The following is a 16,542-nucleotide window of genomic DNA, read 5'->3' as shown; positions in this document are numbered from 1 at the left end:
ATTTTCTCTCTACTATAAAGAATCAGCAACAAGTTTTTATATTCCAAGAAAAAACAGCTCATGAAGTCCCTTAATACTGAAAATCTAACATAAATACATAATATTTTACATATAAAAAGCGCTTGTATTAAGTATGGTATTTCTTACTTCCAGCATGTCCGCCAAACATGACCAAGCCGATGCCGCCGACGCAGAAAATGATCTCAGACGCCACTTCTCTGCTAAGCAAGATGCAGCAAGAGCAGCTGCTGGGCCCCGGCCATTTGGGTCACTTAGGGCAGCCCACGCCGCTGCTACTAACTCCTCCGGGCTTCCCTCCGCACCACGCAGTGACCCTCCCTCCACAGCACCACGACAATAACAACAAGGAGAGGAAGCCCCCACCCCCTCCGCAGCCGCACCACCAGCCGCCTGTCATGCGCAACCTGCATCAGCACATATCGCCCAGTGTCTACGAAATGGCCGCACTGACGCAAGATCTCGACACCCAAACCATTACCACGAAAATTAAAGAAGCCCTCTTAGCCAATAATATAGGACAGAAAATCTTTGGAGAAGCCGTACTCGGTCTTTCCCAAGGATCCGTTAGTGAGTTGTTATCGAAACCGAAGCCTTGGCATATGCTTAGCATCAAAGGCCGGGAACCTTTCATCAGGATGCAGTTATGGTTAAGCGATGCGCACAATATCGACCGTCTTCAAGCGCTAAAAAATGAGAGACGAGAGGCCAACAAACGGCGAAGATCTAGCGGCCCCGGACAAGACAACTCCTCAGATACGTCGTCTAACGATACTTCGGAGTTCTACCACTCAAGTTCACCAGGCCCCACCACAGGAGCGCCATGCGCAAAAAAACAACGAGTTCTTTTCTCTGAGGAACAAAAAGAGGCATTAAGACTGGCGTTCGCATTGGACCCTTACCCAAATATGCCCACGATAGAATTCCTCGCCGCCGAACTTGGCTTGTCGACGCGAACCATAACCAACTGGTTCCACAATCATCGAATGAGGCTTAAACAGCAAGCGCCTCATGGTCTTCCCGCTGAGCCACCGGCGAGGGACCAGTCATCGGCGCCCTTCGACCCAGTCCAGTTCCGTCTGCTCTTGAACCAGAGATTGCTGGAACTACAAAAGGAGAGAATGGGCCTAGCCGGTGTGCCGTTACCGTATCCCCCTTACTTTGCCGCCAACTCGAATTTAGCAGCCCTTATCGGCCGTGGTCTCATCCCTCCTGAAGAAGGAGGGAAGGACCAAGCCAGTGGACTCGATTTGACAATGCCGTTGAAACGCGAGCCTGATGGAGATGATTTTGAAGATGATGACGTAGAGAGTAACCTCGGATCAGAGGACTCAATGGATGATGAATCAAAGACTGAGCCGAAAGCGGCGTCCACGCCCCAGGGGCGGTCAAATAGGCGAAAACCGGCGGCGCCGCAGTGGGTGAACCCCGACTGGCAGGACGAGAAGCCTCGCAACCCCGACGAGATCATCATCAACGGCGTGTGCGTGATGCGGAGCGACGACTTCAGGAGAGAGTCGGAGGAGACGGTGCGCGTGGAGCCGTCGCCGGTGCCGCGCGACTCGTCGCCCGCGCCGCGCACGCCGCAGACGCCGCACACGCCGCGCCCGCCGCACACGCCCGACGACGTCATCCCCGAGGACAAAATCAAATCTGAGAACGATGACGACCGGTGGGAGTATTAAGACTTTACTGACATTTAATGTGTGACAGAAACCAGTGGATTTTCATACGGGACATATTTATTAAAGTGATAAATTAGACGTTCAGTGCAAATACTATATGAATGTAGTTAGTGTTATATTCGATTGTAAGGCCAAAGACTTTGTAAATAAATATTATCCTCTGTTAGTGTCCTCTGTCTGAACGTGGGACGACAAAACTTGCGATACAAAAAGATGCATTTGCTTTAATTTTTTTTTTCTTGTACGTAGTAGTACCCTGAACAGGTACAAATATCAGAGTATTAAGTTATACGGCTTTTTAAATGTAAATAAGTGTAATACCAAATTTGTCGAATATGAACCGTTTGTATATATATTTAGGGTTTTCTTTTATGTAAAATATAAGCTGGTAACTTAGCCGTCATTTAATTGTTAATAGAAAAAGTTTTAAAAGTGCAATCAGATGTTAGTGTAAGCTAAGTTCTAATGAACTCCAGTTAAAAGTATTATTATGTTTATAAATTAAAACCGGAGAGGTTTAAAATATTACGATTGGGTTGAGTAAGTTTTTTACTTTTTAAATTATGTTTTTATCTATGTTTATGTGCGGGACCGCTCAAGCTTGTCTCTTTTTGGACAGCAACTTCAAGTTAGTTTCCATAGACAATATAAATTCCATACAATTGTTTTTTTCATACATATATATTTTTAGAAAAACGTACAAATTATAAAAACACACAAATACGTTTAATATTTAAGCAACTATTGTATTGCTTGTGGTTATAGTTTTATTTTATTTTTAGCAATAAATTTGCTTTTAATCATATTTTCTTTTTTGTTTTTTTTTCTTTTCCTTTATTTTTCATTACTAGGCGTAAGTAAAAGTGTACATTGAAGGAACCACACTCCTTGCATCACTGTGTATATAATAAAACATTAATTAGTGTAAATAACCATATTAGATAATAAAAGTTATAGTTAAGTAGAAAAATAGGCCCATGAATCAAAAATACTTCCAAAAGGGTAACAAATCTTGGATAATCAAAATTAATGTCATAAAATTGTAACGAACATAGTGTTAGGCATTCAGTAACAGATAAAAAACAATTTTACCATTGAGGAGGCTCTCTTATAACAGTTTTAGTAAAAAATCTCCATACATATCGATGTTATGTACCGAAATAGGTGTATAAGATAATATACTTAGTCAATATAAAACCGATTAGGCTGTCTAACAGTTAATACATTCTTTTTCTAAAGTCACAAACGTTTATAAGTACTTTTGGTAATTTTTTGAATTTTAATAATATTCTTTAACTTGCTTTCGAGAGTATTATAAAATAGATATTATAATTGTTGTTTGGAATGGCGGTCTCAAATATTTTTCGTAGAAAGGAATTTATGATTCAGTCTAGGGCTGCAGATGAAAGGAGAGATAGAGCGCTAGATTTAATTATTATCTATCTTTCAAACTATACCAAAATGCACTTTTGTCTATGTACATATTTGAATAAAAAAAAAACATATTGTTTACTTTTATGCGTATGATATGGGGCTATAGATTTTTTTTTCTTAAAAAAGTTAAGTGTCTATGGTTTTATCTTGTTTTGTTCAAAACTTACTCAAAGAAAATCAAGAACAATTTGATACAATGTGTTTATTATTTCATTACATTGTTCTACGAAATATTTTTTACGAAGTTTTATATTGAGTATTATTTTAGTAAATGAATATTGGTATAAAATTGTCTAATTTACTGAAGAATTTAATTCGGTTTTGAGAAACCTCTAACTTTCTAAAACATGGCAGATACCCCAATTTAGGTAGAATGTAAAATTTAATTTTCAAATAATTATCTAAGTCACTTAACTGGCATACATAAATAAATAATATGTAAAAATATGATAGGTTCAATTGACTAGTCCCAGTACCATTTTGTTCATTCCTAATAGACATATTAGGAAGGAACAAAATATGTTTGAGAAATAGGAATCAAGTCGCAAAAATACGAACCAAATGTAAAAGTCTTCCTCTTGTTACATAAAACTAAAACATATTATTTATATTATTTTTTTTACAATACTCATTTATCTCCACTTAGATGAAAAACTTCCTTTAAAATATTAAAACCAAAAAGATTTTTTTTAACAATTCAGATCTCCAGCTTAGTCTTCCTAATACCTTTTAAGTGTTTTGAGAAATCCTAGATGGTATAATAAATAAAAATATTTGAGACTCCATTCCGTGGTTTCACACGCCATCATGTATTATTTATTGTTGAATCATTTTGTAGTATTATTGTGTATATACGACACGGTAGACGATAGAATTATTAACGCGTTATCAACATTATTAATAATGGATAGAAGTAAATTATTATTATTAACATAGCGATAATTATTATTGTTCATATCATAATATTAAAAGTAACGAACGCTGAAACCATTGTCTTCTTTCTGAACAATTTCTAAAGTTATTAAAATTAAAAATAAAGAAATTGCTAATCAATGTGTGTTTGATTATTTACTCCCCATGCTAGATGAAATAAAATTTACAAATTATACATTTTAATTCATCTAACCTTCAGCTTTTATAACCTGTAAATAAATTTGAATTTCCTTACATTACAAAAATATGGAAATAACACAAAACCCAGGTACTACATAAAAGGAGCGGTCGTCGTATCGAATAGGTGTACATTAGGATTGCGGATGTAGATATAACTTCAAATGGACATCCTAATGTATGAGAGCAATTGTACCAAATGTAAGAAGAGATATCTAGTTACAGAGTAGGCAATACTGGTCACTAAAGACTGTCTCGGTGACGTAGTTGTATCACGGTAGGACTGCAATGCTGAGGTCTCGGGTTCGATTCCCGGGTCGGGCACGTGTATTATTTTATATTGGGTTTTTCTACTCAATACCAGCTCGGAGTACAGAATTTGTGCCCGATATGACAATAGACTCACATTACATCAAGGGACAGAATACGTTCGGCGGAAATTGGATGCACCAGTTGCGCCTCCGCCTACCTTGTCGAGGATAAAAGGCAAGAGTAAGAATGTATAAAATTTCGTATGAGAATCCTTAATTTTGCTCATGGTAACATTTGTAATTGTGATTTGTGTAAAAACAGTTTGATTGGCCCGACTTGAAAAATTTACTTAGAAACTCATAATTCACTTAAAACAAGTAATTAGACTAAAAATAAAATGACGAAATTATTTGACCTGGAAACGACTTATCTATCTTATAATACCAAGCTATGTATTTCTTCGGCAAAAAAATATCGATAATCAAACAACAATCCTTTATTAAAACCAAACAAAATCATAAACTCAATCTACTTCTTCAATAACGGGCCCATCGTTGCCCTGTCGCGAGCGAGTGCCACTAACCCCGTGAAGCTTCTTCATCAAGGGACCACATTCCCTAACAATCTCCTTGAGTTTGTCCTCATACTCATCCCTCTTTGCTTGCGAGTTGCTATCCAGCCATCGCAGCATGTCCTCGCACTTGCGTCTCACTCTCCCACCCTCTCCTTCGTTAATCTTGCCCCCAGCTTCGTCTATAGCTTGCTTAACTCCATAGATATATGATTCCAATTTATTTCTCGCTACAACTCGCTCTATCTGCCTATCATCATCCTCTTTAAACTTTTCAGCGTCAGAAAGCATACGATCTATATCAGATTGGGATAGTCTTCCTTTATCATTCTTGATGATAATGTTTTTACTTTTCCCTGTGCTATTCTCCTTCGCTGACACGTTAAGGATACCGTTAGCATCTAAATCAAAAGTGACGTCAATTTGTGGAACTCCTCGCGGGGCTGGTGGTATACCTGTTAAATCAAAAGTTCCCAGCAAATTATTGTCTTTAGTCATAGCACGTTCCCCTTCATACACTTGAACAGTGACTGCTGGCTGGTTATCGGAGTACGTGGTGAAGGTCTGCGAATGCTTGCAAGGTATCTTAGCATTACGTTCCACAATTTTAGCCATTACTCCACCAGCAGTCTCAATGCCCAATGAAAGTGGTGCAACATCTACTAACAGCACATCCTTGATCTTTGAATGCCGGTTTCCACTCAATATAGCGGCTTGGACAGCAGCACCATAAGCCACAGCTTCATCACGGGATTAATAGACAAATTAAGTTTCTTGCCATTGAAAAAGTTTTGCAACAAATTCTGGATTTTGGGTATACGAGTTGAACCTCCCACTAAGACTATATCATTGATAGAACTTTTGTCTAGTTTAGCATCTTTTAGTGCCTTCTCCACGGGCTCTAATGTCACTCTAAATAGATCTGAATTAAGTTCTTCAAACCGAGCTCGAGAGACGCGTGAGAAGAAGTCAATTCCTTCATACAAAGCATCTATTTCAATGGATGCTTCGGTGCTAGAGGATAGAGTTCTTTTTGCCCGTTCGGCAGCAGTACGAAGACGTCTAAGAGCTTTAGAATTGTTTCTAATATCTTTCTTATGCTTTCTTTTGAATTCATCAGCTAAGAAATTTACTAAGCGACTATCAAAATCTTCGCCACCGAGATGGGTGTCTCCAGCTGTAGCTTTAACTTCAAATAAAGATCCTTCATCAATAGTAAGTATTGATACGTCAAAGTACCACCTCCAAGATCAAAAATAAGGACGTTTCTCTCGCCTTTCAAATCTTTATCGAGTCCATAAGCTAAAGCAGCTGCTGTAGGCTCGTTTATTATTCTTAATACGTGTAAGCCTGCAATCGCCCCAGCATCTTTGGTAGCTTGCCTTTGAGAATCATTAAAGTAAGCTGGAACTGTAATTACTGCGTCTTTAACTGCCGAACCTAAGTATGCCTCTGCTATGTCCTTCATTTTAGTTAGAACCATGCTACTGATCTCTTCAGGGGCGAAACGCTTCAACTTTCCTTTATACTCTACTTGTATCTTGGGCTTACCACCATCATTGACAACTTTAAAAGGCCAATGTTTGATGTCTTGTTGGATCTTTGGATCATCATATTTCCGACCTATTAAACGTTTTGCATCAAAAATGGTGTTGCTTGGATTAAGCGCAACCTGATTCTTCGCAGCATCACCAATAAGACGTTCTGAATCTGTAAAGGCTACATAGGATGGTGTGGTACGGTTACCCTGGTCGTTTGCAATTATATCCACATTCCCATGCTGCCAAACACCCACACAAGAATATGTAGTTCCTAAATCTATTCCAACAGCTGGCATTATTTTTATGTTTTCTCCTTTTTCAATAATTCTTTGACAGTTAATTTGCTGAAATTTTTTTACGATAGTTTTCAAATTTTAAATAGGTGTCATTTCATTCGAACTGCTGTGAGAGCCAGTTATGACCCATTACACATAGCTAGAAAAAAAAACTACATAATTATTCCTCCACACATTATTTTGTCTAATTCGTATTATTTCATGTCATAAAGTATAAGAAGGCTGTATGTTACAATATTCCATTAGTACAAAAACAAGTATGAAAAACACCACTTGTCAATGGTAATGTCAAATGTTTGTCATGCAAAGCGTCAAATATAAACAAAACATATTTTCACCTCTTACATTTAGATTACAGTCTTGTGTGTGTATTTTCACCTCAAAACTCAAGTTTGTGGTATTACAAAGGCATAAATTTGCAAACACACTTGCATAACGCAGACCAAGTTAATGGTGATACACGAATTGAATTATACAAGTATCTTTACTGACTGATGAATACATAACCTAAAAATCGTATATTGTAACTCACAAAACGTGTTATTAAGTTAAAATGCGATACGCTCAATTAGTTGTCGGTCCTGCCGGCAGTGGAAAGGTAAACAATATACTAAATTACCACTTTTTGGAACAAAATTCTAATCAACTTTCCAAACTAATGACTAAAAACATTGCTCAACTTGAGAACGAAACTAACAAATTTATCTGTACCCAACATACCTTATACAATATAAGCTATTTTTAATATTAGATACTGTTTTATGATACTTTACTTCAATTTAAACATAAGACGTATTGTATTGTGTCAAAAAAATTATATTACTTAATTACATTCTGCTAACACGGATTGTAATAAACTCTATATTTCTCGCAATATATAAAATCCGCATCAAATTAATTTTCCAGTCAACCTACTGTTCGACAATAGTAAAGCATGCAAATGACTCCAAGAGGATAGTGGAGGTTGTGAATCTGGACCCAGCTGCAGAGCACTTTGACTATGAGCCGCTGGTAGACATCCGCGAGCTCATCCACCTCGACGACGCCATGGAGGACGAGGAGCTTCAGTTTGGACCTAACGGTGGACTTGTGTTTTGTATTGAGTGAGTTGCTATTATATAAATTTTACAAACATACAAACAATTTTGTAACTATCATTAAGTGGTAACTCACAAAAACTCCAAATACAAAATGCATCATGAACCATGGGACAAAAAGGAAACTGTTAACTGACAACAATTTTTTAAACACTCAGAATTATATTAGCCAAGTTTCTATAAAATCATTTGATAATACTGTAGTAGAATTTTTTAGTTAATTCAGTTCTAACAAACTTCAATTCCCAATCTATACTAAACTTATAAGATCAGCATTTAACAATTTCAATTAAACTTGCTCTGTTTTATATTGAAACACATACAATCTTCCAGAACTCTCTTAGAGAATTGTGACTGGCTGGAAGAGCAGCTCGGTGATGTGGATGACGACTACATACTGTTTGACTGTCCAGGACAGATAGAGCTATACACACACCTGCCTGTTATGAGGAAGCTGGTGGACCAGCTGCAGCGGTGGAACTTCAGGATATGTGTTGTATTCATGGTTGACTCACAGTTCATGATTGACGGGGCTAAGTTTTTATCAGGTTGGTTGATTTTTACATTTATAGATTATATATTTTAACTCATACTATTATCTTCAAAGAGGTATGAGATATGATGGAGTATAGTAATTATAGAGTGCTCAGTTTACGAAAATTTTAGAGTAAAATCTTTTTATGTAGATAGATAATTTTATTTTTGTACTGGTTTTAGGCACAATGGCTGCACTCAGTGTTATGGTGAATCTAGAATTGCCACACGTAAATATACTCACGAAAATGGACCTTCTCACCAAGACAGCAAGGAACCAGATAGACAGGTAAGCATGTACCATATTTATAACTCAAAGAATCACCTGATTAAAATCAATCAAATACCATAGACACGATACCTTCATACAATTGTTGATGCTAACCATACATATGAGAATTACATGCTAGCAATAGACTTATTGTTCATGTATCATATCAATTATTTTGCTCTGTTTTCTATAGCAAAGAAAGGCTTTATAGTGACCACGGCCCTAGTCTATTCATTTGTTCAAGACATACCCACAGTTTGCCCAACCTTGGCACCTGATTGGGTTGAGTAAGTTTTTTACTTTTTAAATTATGTTTTTATCTATGTTTATGTGCGGGACCGCTCAAGCTTGTCTCTTTTTGGACAGCAACTTCAAGTTAGTTTCCATAGACAATATAAATTCCGTACAATTGTTTTTTTTTTCATACATATATATTTTTTAGAAAAACGTACAAATTATAAAAACACACAAATACGTTTAATATTTAAGCAACTATTGTATTGCTTGTGGTTATAGTTTTATTTTATTTTTAGCAATAAATTTGCTTTTAATCATATTTTTTTTTTTTTTTTTTTCTTTTCCTTTATTTTTCATTACTAGGCGTAAGTAAAAGTGTACATTGAAGGAACCACACTCCTTGCATCACTGTGTATATAATAAAAACATTAATTAGTGTAAATAACCATATTAGATAATAAAAGTTATAGTTAAGTAGAAAAATAGGCCCATGAATCAAAATACTTCAAAGGGTAACAAATCTTGGATAATCAAAATTAATGTCATAAAATTGTAACGAACATAGTGTTAGGCATTCAGTAACAGATAAAAAACAATTTTACCATTGAGGAGGCTCTCTTATAACAGTTTTAGTAAAAAATCTCCATACATATCGATGTTATGTACCGAAATAGGTGTATAAGATAATATACTTAGTCAATATAAAACCGATTAGGCTGTCTAACAGTTAATACATTCTTTTCTAAAGTCACAAACGTTTATAAGTACTTTTGGTAATTTTTTGAATTTTAATAATATTCTTTAACTTGCTTTCGAGAGTATTATAAAATAGATATTATAATTGTTGTTTGGAATGGCGGTCTCAAATATTTTTCGTAGAAAGGAATTTATGATTCAGTCTAGGGCTGCAGATGAAAGGAGAGATAGAGCGCTAGATTTAATTATTATCTATCTTTCAAACTATACCAAAATGCACTTTTGTCTATGTACATATTTGAATAAAAAAAAAACATATTGTTTACTTTTATGCGTATGATATGGGGCTATAGATTTTTTTTTCTTAAAAAAGTGAAGTGTCTATGGTTTTATCTTGTTTTGTTCAAAACTTACTCAAAGAAAATCAAGAACAATTTGATACAATGTGTTTATTATTTCATTACATTGTTCTACGAAATATTTTTTACGAAGTTTTATATTGAGTATTATTTTAGTAAATGAATATTGGTATAAAATTGTCTAATTTACTGAAGAATTTAATTCGGTTTTGAGAAACCTCTAACTTTCTAAAACATGGCAGATACCCCAATTTAGGTAGAATGTAAAATTTAATTTTCAAATAATTATCTAAGTCACTTAACTGGCATACATAAATAAATAATATGTAAAAATATGATAGGTTCAATTGACTAGTCCCAGTACCATTTTGTTCATTCCTAATAGACATATTAGGAAGGAACAAAATATGTTTGAGAAATAGGAATCAAGTCGCAAAAAATACGAACCAAATGTAAAAGTCTTCCTCTTGTTACATAAAACTAAAAACATATTATTTATATTATTTTTTTTACAATACTCATTTATCTCCACTTAGATGAAAAACTTCCTTTAAAATATTAAAACCAAAAAGATTTTTTTTAACAATTCAGATCTCCAGCTTAGTCTTCCTAATACCTTTTAAGTGTTTTGAGAAATCCTAGATGGTATAATAAATAAAAATATTTGAGACTCCATTCCGTGGTTTCACACGCCATCATGTATTATTTATTGTTGAATCATTTTGTAGTATTATTGTGTATATACGACACGGTAGACGATAGAATTATTAACGCGTTATCAACATTATTAATAATGGATAGAAGTAAATTATTATTATTAACATAGCGATAATTATTATTGTTCATATCATAATATTAAAAGTAACGAACGCTGAAACCATTGTCTTCTTTCTGAACAATTTCTAAAGTTATTAAAATTAAAAATAAAGAAATTGCTAATCAATGTGTGTTTGATTATTTTATCTCCCATGCTAGATGAAATAAAATTTACAAATTATACATTTTAATTCATCTAACCTTCAGCTTTTATAACCTGTAAATAAATTTGAATTTCCTTACATTACAAAAATATGGAAATAACACAAAACCCAGGTACTACATAAAAGGAGCGGTCGTCGTATCGAATAGGTGTACATTAGGATTGCGGATGTAGATATAACTTCAAATGGACATCCTAATGTATGAGAGCAATTGTACCAAATGTAAGAAGAGATATCTAGTTACAGAGTAGGCAATACTGGTCACTAAAGACTGTCTCGGTGACGTAGTTGTATCACGGTAGGACTGCAATGCTGAGGTCTCGGGTTCGATTCCCGGTCGGGCACGTGTATTATTTTATATTGGGTTTTTCTACTCAATACCAGCTCGGAGTACAGAATTTGTGCCCGATATGACAATAGACTCACATTACATCAAGGGACAGAATGCGTTCAAGGCGGAAATTGGATGCACCAGTTGCGCCTCCGCCTACCTTGTCGAGGATAAAAGGCAAGAGTAAGAATGTATAAAATTTCGTATGAGAATCCTTAATTTTGCTCATGGTAACATTTGTAATTGTGATTTGTGTAAAAACAGTTTGATTGGCCCGACTTGAAAAATTTACTTAGAAACTCATAATTCACTTAAAACAAGTAATTAGACTAAAAATAAAATGACGAAATTATTTGACCTGGAAACGACTTATCTATCTTATAATACCAAGCTATGTATTTCTTCGGCAAAAAAATATCGATAATCAAACAACAATCCTTTATTAAAACCAAACAAAATCATAAACTCAATCTACTTCTTCAATAACGGGCCCATCGTTGCCCTGTCGCGAGCGAGTGCCACTAACCCCGTGAAGCTTCTTCATCAAGGGACCACATTCCTAACAATCTCCTTGAGTTTGTCCTCATACTCATCCCTCTTTGCTTGCGAGTTGCTATCCAGCCATCGCAGCATGTCCTCGCACTTGCGTCTCACTCTCCCACCCTCTCCTTCGTTAATCTTGCCCCCAGCTTCGTCTATAGCTTGCTTAACTCCATAGATATATGATTCCTTATTTTCGCTACAACTCGCTCTATCTGCCTATCATCATCCTCTTTAAACTTTTCAGCGTCAGAAAGCATACGATCTATATCAGATTGGGATAGTCTTCCTTTATCATTCTTGATGATAATGTTTTTACTTTTCCCTGTGCTATTTCCTTCGCTGACACGTTAAGGATACCGTTAGCATCTAAATCAAAAGTGACGTCAATTTGTGGAACTCCTCGCGGGCTGGTGGTATACCTGTTAAATCAAAAGTTCCCAGCAAATTATTGTCTTTAGTCATAGCACGTTCCCTTCATACACTTGAACAGTGACTGCTGGCTGGTTATCGGAGTACGTGGTGAAGGTCTGCGAATGCTTGCAAGGTATCTTAGCATTACGTTCCACAATTTTAGCCATTACTCCACCAGCAGTCTCAATGCCCAATGAAAGTGGTGCAACATCTACTAACAGCACATCCTTGATCTTTGAATGCCGGTTTCCACTCAATATATGGCAGCAGCACCATAAGCCACAGCTTCATCCGGATTAATAGACAAATTAAGTTTCTTGCCATTGAAAAAGTTTTGCAACAAATTCTGGATTTTGGGTATACGAGTTGAACCTCCCACTAAGACTATATCATTGATAGAACTTTTGTCTAGTTTAGCATCTTTTAGTGCCTTCTCCACGGGCTCTAATGTCACTCTAAATAGATCTGAATTAAGTTCTTCAAACCGAGCTCGAGAGACGCGTGAGAAGAAGTCAATTTTCATACACAGCATCTATTTCAATGGATGCTTCGGTGCTAGAGGATAGAGTTCTTTTTGCCCGTTCGGCAGCAGTACGAAGACGTCTAAGAGCTTTAGAATTGTTTCTAATATCTTTCTTATGCTTTCTTTTGAATTCATCAGCTAAGAAATTTACTAAGCGACTATCTTCTGCCACCGAGATGGGTGTCTCCAGCTGTAGCTTTAACTTCAAATAAAGATCCTTCATCAGTAAGTATTGATACGTCAAAAGTACCACCTCCAAGATCAAAAATAAGGACGTTTCTCTCGCCTTTCAAATCTTTATCGAGTCCATAAGCCAAAGCAGCTGCTGTAGGCTCGTTTATTATTCTTAATACGTGTAAGCCGCAATCGCCCCAGCATCTTTGGTAGCTTGCCTTTGAGAATCATTAAAGTAAGCTGGAACTGTAATTACTGCGTCTTTAACTGCCGAACCTAAGTATGCCTCTGCTATGTCCTTCATTTTAGTTAGAACCATGCTACTGATCTCTTCAGGGGCGAAACGCTTCAACTTTCCTTTATACTCTACTTGTATCTTGGGCTTACCACCATCATTGACAACTTTAAAAGGCCAATGTTTGATGTCTTGTTGGATCTTTTGGATCATCATATTTCCGACCTATTAAACGTTTTGCATCAAAAATGGTGTTGCTTGGATTAAGCGCAACCTGATTCTTCGCAGCATCACCAATAAGACGTTCTGAATCTGTAAAGGCTACATAGGATGGTGTGGTACGGTTACCCTGGTCGTTTGCAATTATATCCACATTCCCATGCTGCCAAACACCCACACAAGAATATGTAGTTCCTAAATCTATTCCAACAGCTGGCATTATTTTTATGTTTTCTCCTTTTTAAATAATTTTGACAGTTAATTTGCTGAAAATTTTTTACGATAGTTTTCAAATTTTAAATAGGTGTCATTTCATTCGAACTGCTGTGAGAGCCAGTTATGACCCATTACACATAGCTAGAAAAAAAAACTACATAATTATTCCTCCACACATTATTTTGTCTAATTCGTATTATTTCATGTCATAAAGTATAAGAAGGCTGTATGTTACAATATTCCATTAGTACAAAAACAAGTATGAAAACACCACTTGTCAATGGTAATGTCAAATGTTTGTCATGCAAAGCGTCAAATATAAACAAAACATATTTTCACCTCTTACATTTAGATTACAGTCTTGTGTGTGTATTTTCACCTCAAAACTCAAGTTTGTGGTATTACAAAGGCATAAATTTGCAAACACACTTGCATAACGCAGACCAAGTTAATGGTGATACACGAATTGAATTATACAAGTATCTTTACTGACTGATGAATACATAACCTAAAAATCGTATATTGTAACTCACAAAACGTGTTATTAAGTTAAAATGCGATACGCTCAATTAGTTGTCGGTCCTGCCGGCAGTGGAAAGGTAAACAATATACTAAATTACCACTTTTTGGAACAAAATTCTAATCAACTTTCCAAACTAATGACTAAAAACATTGCTCAACTTGAGAACGAAACTAACAAATTTATCTGTACCCAACATACCTTATACAATATAAGCTATTTTTAATATTAGATACTGTTTTATGATACTTTACTTCAATTTAAACATAAGACGTATTGTATTGTGTCAAAAAATTATATTACTTAATTACATTCTGCTAACACGGATTGTAATAAACTCTATATTTCGCAATATATAAAATCCGCATCAAATTAATTTTCCAGTCAACCTACTGTTCGACAATAGTAAAGCATGCAAATGACTCCAAGAGGATAGTGGAGGTTGTGAATCTGGACCCAGCTGCAGAGCACTTTGACTATGAGCCTGGTAGACATCCGCGAGCTCATCCACCTCGACGACGCCATGGAGGACGAGGAGCTTCAGTTTGACCTAACGGTGGACTTGTGTTTTGTATTGAGTGAGTTGCTATTATATAAATTTTACAAACATACAAACAATTTTGTAACTATCATTAAGTGGTAACTCACAAAACTCCAAATACAAAATGCATCATGAACCATGGGACAAAAAGGAAACTGTTAACTGACAACAATTTTTAAACACCAGAATTATATTAGCCAAGTTTCTATAAAATCATTTGATAATACTGTAGTAGAATTTTTAGTTAATTCAGTTCTAACAAACTTCAATTCCCAATCTATACTAAACTTATAAGATCAGCATTTAACAATTTCAATTAAACTTGCTCTGTTTTATATTGAAACACATACAATCTTCCAGAACTCTCTTAGAGAATTGTGACTGGCTGGAAGAGCAGCTCGGGTGATGTGGATGACGACTACATACTGTTTGACTGTCCAGGACAGATAGAGCTATACACACACCTGCCTGTTATGAGGAAGCTGGTGGACCAGCTGCAGCGGTGGAACTTCAGGATATGTGTTGTATTCATGGTTGACTCACAGTTCATGATTGACGGGGCTAAGTTTTTATCAGGTTGGTTGATTTTTACATTTATAGATTATATATTTTAACTCATACTATTATCTTCAAAGAGGTATGAGATATGATGGAGTATAGTAATTATAGAGTGCTCAGTTTACGAAAATTTTAGAGTAAAATCTTTTTATGTAGATAGATAATTTTATTTTTGTACTGGTTTTAGGCACAATGGCTGCACTCAGTGTTATGGTGAATCTAGAATTGCCACACGTAAATATACTCACGAAAATGGACCTCTCACCAAGACAGCAAGGAACCAGATAGACAGGTAAGCATGTACCATATTTATAACTCAAAGAATCACCTGATTAAAATCAATCAAATACCATAGACACGATACCTTCATACAATTGTTGATGCTAACCATACATATGAGAATTACATGCTAGCAATAGACTTATTGTTCATGTATCATATCAATTATTTTGCTCTGTTTTCTATAGCAAAGAAAGGCTTTATAGTGACCACGGCCCTAGTCTATTCATTTGTTCAAGACATACCCACAGTTTGCCCAACCTTGGCACTGAATCCCAGAACTTTCTATTCACAACCTTATATGCTGCTTATGAACCATTATATAGTTATTAATAAATCATTTTTATTCCAGTTACTTAGATCCAGATCCCCATATCCTTCTAACAGACATGAGGAATGCTAAATCAAAGTGGCACGAGAAATAATGAAGCTCACAGAAGCCATTGGTCAAGTTATAGAGAATTTCAGCCTAGTTCGGTTCTACCCGCTTAACATCAAAGATGAGGAGAGCATAGATAACATACTGCTGACCATAGACAACATAATACAATATGGCGAGGATGCGGATGTCAAGATAACGAGACTTTGATGAGCCTGATCCAGAAAATGATGATGAATAAAGCTGTTTTGTGATATTTTTTGTTTTATTACTACTTTCTTACAGAGTACTGACTTCTGTAGCATAAAAGTATTTAACTTAGTTTTAACAACCGTCACTAATCTGCAATCTAGACAAACATGTTGGAAAACACATACAAAATGTTGCTCCATGGAAAAGTCCTTGCATGCCACAGGCCATAAATAATACTGTCAATAAACCACACAATTCAAATTAACATTGATAATGTTGTTATTTAAATTAAAGTTGAAATTTTGATTGTACAAGCATGAAGTTTTCCATCAAGCATGAG

The 16,542-nt window shown here is 35.7% G+C and overlaps 2 protein-coding genes and 3 pseudogenes across 8 annotated transcripts in view; 3 read left to right on the top strand and 2 right to left on the bottom strand.

The window, feature by feature from the left end:
* LOC115442390 (homeobox protein cut) overlaps positions 1 to 2,354 on the top strand; it is a 170,352-nt gene extending 167,998 nt beyond the window's left edge. For all 7 annotated transcript variants that reach the window (XM_030167420.2, XM_030167417.2, XM_030167414.2 and 4 more), the window contains one exon: positions 154 to 2,354. In XM_030167420.2, the coding sequence (XP_030023280.2) occupies positions 154 to 1,703 (1,550 nt within the window). In that variant the 3' untranslated portion in view covers positions 1,704 to 2,354. The remainder of the gene's footprint in view (positions 1 to 153) is intronic.
* Positions 2,355 to 4,977: 2,623 nt separating this feature from the next.
* Positions 4,978 to 6,993, bottom strand: LOC119188831 (annotated as a pseudogene).
* Positions 6,994 to 7,188: 195 nt separating this feature from the next.
* Positions 7,189 to 16,251, top strand: LOC119188833 (annotated as a pseudogene).
* Positions 11,834 to 13,754, bottom strand: LOC119188832 (annotated as a pseudogene).
* On the top strand, positions 14,015 to 15,912 carry LOC119188834 (GPN-loop GTPase 3-like). The gene is given in 8 exon segments (XM_037436870.1): positions 14,015 to 14,332; positions 14,638 to 14,738; positions 14,740 to 14,798; positions 14,801 to 14,831; positions 15,155 to 15,194; positions 15,196 to 15,370; positions 15,540 to 15,608; positions 15,611 to 15,912. Coding segments are annotated over 8 exon segments (558 nt in total). The 5' UTR covers positions 14,015 to 14,287; the 3' UTR covers positions 15,649 to 15,912.
* Positions 16,252 to 16,542: the final 291 nt, after the last annotated feature.

This window comes from Manduca sexta, chromosome 9 (assembly GCF_014839805.1).
Source record: "Manduca sexta isolate Smith_Timp_Sample1 chromosome 9, JHU_Msex_v1.0, whole genome shotgun sequence".
Classification (NCBI taxonomy): domain Eukaryota; kingdom Metazoa; phylum Arthropoda; class Insecta; order Lepidoptera; family Sphingidae; genus Manduca; species Manduca sexta.
Note: the sequence above shows the minus strand (reverse complement) of the source record. Positions and strands in the feature narration are given on the sequence as shown.